This window comes from Anoplophora glabripennis, unplaced genomic scaffold (genome assembly GCF_000390285.2).
Source record: "Anoplophora glabripennis isolate ALB-LARVAE unplaced genomic scaffold, Agla_2.0 scaffold227, whole genome shotgun sequence".
Classification (NCBI taxonomy): Eukaryota; Metazoa; Arthropoda; class Insecta; order Coleoptera; family Cerambycidae; genus Anoplophora; species Anoplophora glabripennis.
This window is the reverse complement of record NW_019416488.1, coordinates 72,197-79,830: the sequence shown is the minus strand read 5'-3', so window position 1 is coordinate 79,830 and position 7,634 is coordinate 72,197. Positions and strand designations below refer to the sequence as shown.

Here is a 7,634-nt window from a genome sequence, read left to right as displayed (position 1 = left end):
CAGAGGATGAATTTTAATATACCTACTTTTTTATTTTCTTTATTGTACATTTATACAACACTACATTTACTCACCATAATTTGAATTTTCAAAATACATATATTTTTGTGTGGAATAAAAGTCTATTCATTAAATTTAAATAAATATTTTGATAATAATATTGAATAATTTTATTTGAATTACTAAAAACCCTCTTAACCCGGTTATGATGCTTAAAGTAGCCTCATGTTTTGAAATGCTGTTTTTATATTGTTTACTTATAAGAGAAATGGACCGAGAAATTGAAGCGGCATAGACAAAGACGGATTGTCGGGGATTAAATTTTAGCTACCTGCTACAATTTAGTACAACCCGGTCACACAAAGTTTTTTTAAAAGTACACCTCATCTATACCGATAATACATAATATAAAAATATTGAATATAACCACCAGTACTACATTTATTTACGATTTGCATACATAATAAGCTTTTATTACTCTCTTTCATTTCTAAACAGACTATAGCTGTTGTCCTCCTGGTGGTATGTAGACGTGGTTGCATATTTCTGGTCAATGTGGAGCTATTCTCGAGGCCGAAAGTTCGAAAATACGTTGCAACTTTTCTTTATCATATTCTGTCGCTTGGATGTGCAAGTCCTGGTCTCTCAAAAGGTGGGTGAAATTTCTCTCAATCGTCCTACGCTGCTAAGACTGTCAATTTTGACCCTCTGCGTATTGCTGCTTTGTCAGAAGACGATGGGGCGGGACATTCGAAAAGTGGGTGATTTTCGTGCCACTGACTTGAGTTCCGCAGTATGTTGCTATTTGATTAAATGTACCTTTTCGATGCGAAACTTAAGTTATTCTTTATTTACTAAACGAAAAAAGAATGGTGAAATATAGACACTATCAACTTCTATCTAAGATTAAAACATAATTTAGAATCTTACAATTAGACTAATCTGGAATGTTTTTTCTTCTCTTCTTGTAAGGATAAATCAAACTGTTCCACCAACACCAGATAAGAAACAATGGCGGAGACCAATGCTGGTAATGTTCTCTGGTTGACGTTGAAGAATCCAGCTGCCGAAAAAGTAGGGGACCATCGTTTGAGATAAGTAACCAAAAGTAGTATCTGCTCTTTTATTTGGTAGTCTTCTTCAGTACCATGCAGGTTATAACAATTTTTGACGACGCTTCTACCGCTTTTTTCGACAGATTCGCAAGCCATCGTTAACAGAACCAAGGAATACTAAAATAAAGAGGTCAATTGTTTACTTACTGTTTTTCTGCTGAACCTTTGAATTAACAATAAAGTTCTAATTTTAGGATTTTGGAAATCTAACTTTAAGAGTCTGAGATTTTCGGTGGCACATTATAATCGAAATAAATTTTAGTTAAAATTCTAAAGTCACCCTTTACATCAGCAAAGCTTAAGATTTCTTTAATTAGTCATTGAAAAATCGCGTTGGTATACAATTGTACGATACCTACCAAGTATATTGCAGTATATAAAATCATTACAATTGTCATGTTGATTCCTATCAGCAAAGTATCTATCACAACTCTACTCAGCAACCTCACAATGATCACAAAAGTAGAGAATACGCAGAGAAATATCTGCAACCCAAATACATAGTTATATTCTTCTACCAGCAAGTGCAAATTCTTGTACACTTTCAAAATACCCCCTATTCTCGACCTAAGGACGTTTATGTCTGTTATTTCTTGTAGTTTTACCACAACAGCGTCCATGTGGTCGTACCTGCTGTGCAGTATTTTCGCCAAGATGTAGAGAAACGTTGTGACGGAAGTCATGTAAACTGGAAACACAGCCCATCCGAGTAACGTCAAAATCTCATGCGGTCTTCCAAAGTATATCAAAACAACTGAATGGAATATACGGGAGAATACACAGACAATGATACCGGCGAATGTGTCAAAGTAGAGCAGAGGACGAGTACGTGTTACTCTGAAGTTAAATTTTACCATCATCAGATCTATTTGTTTCAAAGTGGCGAAAATCTTCTTCCAGTTTGTGCAATGGAACAAATTTGCTTTTGCCAGAGACGTGGTGACGAATAGAGTCCTGGATACGTAGAACAAAGTTTTTATGAAAACGAAAAATGTGTTGTCGAATCTGTCGTATTTCACCTTCAGTATGAAGGTGATGAAGTTGAAAAGGAAATAAGCCATCACCAATGAAGAAACGACGCATTTTGTGATGACACGTCTCGGACTGTTTGCTTTCATGCTAAGAGGAGTCACTCCGATGCATCTGGTATATTTGAGCAGAACTCTAAACACTTCTATATCGTTTTGTAGGTTAACAGATATGTGCGTTGATTTTGATGCGACTTTTGAGGAAAGGTTATCCCTGACTCTACTGCTCATATTTTTTAATAAACCCTTTATTTGTATGCAGTGATGTAAATGTTGTCGACTGCTTTTCCGTACTAATGGAAATTTTAACAAACCAATCCATTAAATGTAGCATGAACTTTGTTTACGTAATGAATATTTTATCGGGAAAGTAAAATCATAATCGATTCAAGATAGTTTGATGCGCAGAAGATAAATTTTCCATGAAATTAAGTGTACGGGGTGTATGCGGTCTTGGAAAATATTTTTGATAAACCTAATTACTGTAAAGTTGCAATAATACCTAAATTATCCCTTTTTCTTTATTGTCAGTACTTCAATTGCTGTAATTCTTATTTTGTTCTTCAAAAAGTAATTTTTGTGCACTTGAATTTTCTATAAAAATATTCTGGGTGCTATACTGAATAAATCATAGATGCCAGTCTAACTACAACGAATCCCTTGGCATTACATCGTTGGCAGCGATTGTAGTCTAACTTGTAAGACTAATCTAATTGTTCCATGACTCCATTCATCCTTTTCTAGAATCGAGGTAGTTGCTCTATCATGTCTAGTGGAACCTTTGCACTGAAATCGCTGGATTTGTTGGTTAAGATACATAAATCTTCTCTTCACAAAACGCCATAACGCTTATGTGTAAAACTGATCAAAGTAAGCATTATAGTATACTTTTTATGAGATATCCAGCTATAGCAGTACTAAGTACAGTTGCGAGTACATCATTTTATAAGCACGACTACTTCAAATGGAAAATTAGCTTAATTTTGGTAACACTGAAATCGAATTTATCCGAAACTGCTTCTAATTCGATGATGGCTTGGAGGAATATCTGCCAGTTCTTCATCAAGCATATATTTCTGATCACAAGATAAGTAACGAAGAGGAGTTTGTCTGCCATCATGTTCGCAAGGTTTTTAATGCGACCTGGTCCCTTTATTTGTATAAGAAATGATGATTTGAAGGAATATAAGTCACCAGTTGTCATTAATACAATCCAAGTGTGGGTGGTTTTAGTTGTGTCCTGGTTGTTTGAGTGGAATCAGGCCGAAAATTCTACAGATATCAATGCATAGTTTCAGTGCTTTTAAGTCGTTTTTATCTGTTTCTTTAAACGACTCTTGTGAAGCGAACAGTATTTTTCTCTTTTGCATCGTGATAGATAAATTCAAATGTTCAGTTCCAAAAAATAATAGTATTTAATTGTGCGTAAAATGGATATATGTCTAATTTGTTAATGTGTATGTTTTTTTTTTGTGCAATTAACATATATCTTTTATAATTATCGCGATTTTATTTATTTACTTCTTGAGTACAATTAATTTAATACTTTGAAATGCACTTACGATCATTAGTCATCCAAAAATGAAAAATAAAAGGACGATCCCATACCTCATTATTTAAAGCATTAATTTGCATGGGCAAATATTTTCATGACCAAGAGCCGATGCTTCAAGATGACAGCTATTAACGGCTGACTGCATTGCACAAAATATTTAAACAACGGTACTTTCAAGTGTTCATATGATGCTGATTATTTTTGCCTCCCGAGCTTATAAGTGGTCTGATAAGTTATTAGTAAATTAAATGATATTTTTATTGACAATATTAATTTCTTCATTTTCTCTAATATAAAGTACAACACATTATTTGAATATGGTTTACTATAGCACAATGATGAATATTGTTACTATTGCACAATTAAATTTTTATTGACTGCAAAATTAATAAAATTGAAGTACTTCATCAATTTTAATTTGAAAGAATCCGCGAGTGCTTAATTCTCTCGCGATGATGATGAATCTGCCATAGCAAGATTGAGTTGCATCAAGGCCACTAAATACTTGATAGTAGCCTTAAAAATAGAAGACAGAGTCAGTTTGTTGACAGTATAGAATCCAGCAGCTGAAAACGTTGGTTTCCATTCTTCTGCGAATTTAGCCAGTTGAAGGAGATGCTCTTTTATTAGTGGACTCTCGGAGCTTTCATGAAGCAAGTAGCAAGTCATAATCAGTTTCTTCCCGCTTGTCTCGACTGAGTCGAATGACATGATCAGCAGTATCATACAGATCTGGAACAATGTTAAGGAATTCAATATCACGAAACATATGAGTTATTGCGAAAAATTGACCAGTAATTTTGATATAAGGGTGTGTTAACTCTGAAAGGTCACACTAGTGCGAATTCGCACCACCGTTTTTTTTTTAATTTGAACAGCTGGCATTTCTCAGGTAGCAGCTGCCGAGGGTTCCCCCCCACCACGATAATTCCTTCTACAGCCCAAACAGTCGAGCCTTATCACGGTTGGTTTCGGTTTGTTATTGTCGGTTAAATGGCCGATCGGTGCGAATTCGCACTAGTGTGACTTTAGTGTGCGCAAAAGTGTAGCTGAATTTATATCATGTAATCTAGAAATAAAGTAAATTGAAATGCAAATTTCCCATTTTTTCACCTCATTTTACGTGTCGAATGGAGAGAACGTTTTTTATTTAGTTATTTTTAATAAAATTTTCAAACATTTTTTTTCATAAATGGTTTAATAAATTTAACGGATTACATGTATTTGTCGATATTTGTGATTAATATTGTCTAATATTTTTATGCAAAACAGTGCAACATAAACATCAATTTACAGGAAAAGAGCCAAAAATCACAACTTCAAAAAATGACTATATACAGGGTGTCCCACCACGAACTTCATAAATGGATATCTGGGAAACCGCTTTAAGGATATTTTGGAAATTGCGATGGTGTGATACGGGCCTACCAAGTTAAAAATATTTTCAAGGTCATCGTACTTCCGGTTATACCAGAAGTCGATACCAACTTTCTTATTTTAAATGGAAACCCCTGTATATTATTGCATTTTTGGAAAGAACATTTATTTTTTAGTTTAAAACATATAGCACACTTCGTACTTGGGATTGACCGTTTCCGAGATATCTTGATTTTTAGGTAAAAATTGACAGATGCACTGTCAGCAAAATTTAATTTTTGAAACAGATTTATTTTTTTGTGCGAACTGGACATTTTGTAGAGGAAGATCTAATTTATCAGATTTGACATTTTCCAATTTTTATGCAAGGTGGCCAAAAAAAAATAATCGGAAAAGGGCAATGTTTATTCGTAAATAAAGTGAAAACGATTGGGTTTAGGTATAGGGAAACTTTAACAAAGTTACACTCAATTTTAATGTAGAATGCGAATATGTTAAAAAAAATTGGTGGTTTCCATTTAAAAATTTCGAGTTTTCTACATTTCCTGAACTTCATATTCAATCATTTTTTTTGACCACCTTGTATAATTGGAAAATTTTCATGTCAAATCCGATAAATTAGATCTTTCTCTACAAAATGTCCAATTCGCACAAAAAAATAAACTTGTGTTTCCGGGAAAACAAAATTTTGCTGACAGTCTCCGTCTGTCAATTTTTACCTAAAAATCTAAATATCTCGGAAACGATCAATCCTAAGTATGGAATGTGCTATATGTTTTCAACTTAGAAATAAATGCTCTTTCCAAAAATGCATTAATATACAGGGGGTTCCACTTAAAATAAGAAAGTTGGTATCGACTTCCGGTATAATCGGAAATACGAAAATATTTTAGCTTGATAGGCCCTACGGACCGCATCACACCACCACAGTTTCAAAAAAATCCTTCGAGCGGTTTCCCAGATATCCATCGATGGAGTTCGTGGAGAAACACCCTGTATTCGAGACACCAGGAAATATGGGATATTTTTTTCTTAAAAATATGGACTTTGAACTTCAAAATCCTTTTTTTTACTTTTTCTCTAACCATTATTTATAGAAAAAATACGAATTAAAAAAAAATCATTTTTTGGAAAACGATTTTTTTGAATCGCATTTTTATTAACAATTTTTTTTCAAAACTAATTGCATCATTCGATTTCTCGGAAAATTGAATCCCAGTTTTGATTAAAAAAATACGTTTTCGTTAACATATAAAGAAAACATAAAGGTTGAAAGTTGGCACAATCCCAATTCACACTAGTGTGGCCTCTAAGGTGGCCCACTCCAAGTGTGACGTTTGACGGTTAAGAAGCGAATGCGAACGCTTTGTGAACAGGTTCCTTGGCGTCACTTGCCTATCTATATTTTCGAAGAACTGTACTCACCACATATGACAGACAATATACTACATTCTGCCCAAATTGTTCACTAATGGTTCTCTCGCCCATCTGCGCCAAAAGATTGTGTTGAATAAGAGTTATGAGGAAATTCTGGTTCTTAATTATGTAAAAGTATACGTGCCAGCCAAATATCGTGTTAACTTCCTTCACCACACAATGACATAATCTGTACACCTTCAGGACCAACTTTACCTCAACAAGACCACGTTTCTCTTCCCGTTTATACTGGCTTGCTGTCTCAAGGCACTGGCATAGGAACTGATACCGCCCGCTTAATATTTTGTTCAGTGGTAGCAGTAACAGCAAGGTTATCACGCTGTATATGTCTATGGTGAACCATCCAAAGTTTATAAACGCTATCGCGAATTGCTTTGCTTTCAGTAAAAAGAAAATTTGGACCACGTGAAGAGGTAGGCAGATGGCAAAAATTATGAATAGCTCAAGATATAGGAAGCATAAGCTCTTGGAGGTGTATTTCGAGTTTAGTTTTTTGACCAGTAATTCCGTTTGGTACAAAGAGGTGAAAAGTTTCCTCCAGTTCTTATCAAAAAGCAAATTGCCGCTGAGGAAGATGGCAATCATGAAGAACAATTCGCTCAAGTGGAGCAAAATCTGTATAAACTGGTCCTGCACCTCTAAAGCTTCTATTGCTAACCTCGAATCCGTATACATGAAGAATATCAAAAAGGCTAGTGCGGGAGAGATAATGACGCAAGAGACGAATTTTTGGAGTTTCGTTGTCTTTAAACTGTAAGGAGTCAGCCCCAGGAATTTTGTGCGTTTACACCATAGTTTGAAAAGTTTTATATCACTTTGTTGACTTTTGAACAACTCTTCGTAGAAGTAAGCCGCATCCATTTTGTTAAATAGACGGTTTTCTACATTGCTGGTGGAAAGTCGATTAATAATTACATATATGAATCTGTGTAATTTCAATAACGTATTATAGTATACCGCATAACTGCATGAATATGTAATGAATTGTTTCTGGATCATGGAAATGTCAAATTAAACCACGTGCTTGCGTTTATAATAAAATTCTAAATTATACGTGATTATACTGGGTCGCTGATATGTATGAAAACGGTCAATTATCTCCTAAAGTAAGATAGCTATCGA

The 7,634-nt window shown here is 34.5% G+C and overlaps 2 protein-coding genes across 2 annotated transcripts; both read right to left on the bottom strand.

Moving 5' to 3' along the window:
* Window positions 1-932: 932 nt before the first annotated feature.
* LOC108907071 (gustatory receptor 68a-like) lies at window positions 933-2,374 on the bottom strand. The gene is made up of 2 exons (XM_018710586.1): window positions 1,475-2,374; window positions 933-1,232 (listed from the first exon to the last, which is right to left on the bottom strand). The coding sequence occupies exons 1-2, from the start codon at window positions 2,372-2,374 to the stop codon at window positions 933-935; spliced, it is 1,200 nt and encodes a 399-aa protein (XP_018566102.1).
* Window positions 2,375-4,136: 1,762 nt separating this feature from the next.
* Window positions 4,137-7,373, bottom strand: LOC108907070. The gene is made up of 2 exons (XM_018710585.1): window positions 6,501-7,373; window positions 4,137-4,430 (listed from the first exon to the last, which is right to left on the bottom strand). Exons 1-2 carry the CDS (start codon window positions 7,371-7,373, stop codon window positions 4,137-4,139), a joined length of 1,167 nt encoding a protein of 388 aa, XP_018566101.1.
* Between the last annotated feature and the right edge of the window lie 261 nt (window positions 7,374-7,634).

Bases quoted from the DNA above. Each gene is read 5' to 3' on its own strand.
- LOC108907071 (XM_018710586.1), bottom strand. From the start codon at position 2,374: ATGAGCAGTAGAGTCAGGGATAACCTTTCCTCAAAAGTCGCATCAAAA. The intron at 1,233-1,474 runs GTAGGTATCGTA...TCTTTATTTTAG, and splicing joins TATATACTGCAATATACTTG to TATTCCTTGGTTCTGTTAAC.
- LOC108907070 (XM_018710585.1), bottom strand. From the start codon at position 7,373: ATGGATGCGGCTTACTTCTACGAAGAGTTGTTCAAAAGTCAACAAAGT. The intron at 4,431-6,500 runs GTGAGTACAGTT...ACATTGTTCCAG, and splicing joins TATATTGTCTGTCATATGTG to ATCTGTATGATACTGCTGAT.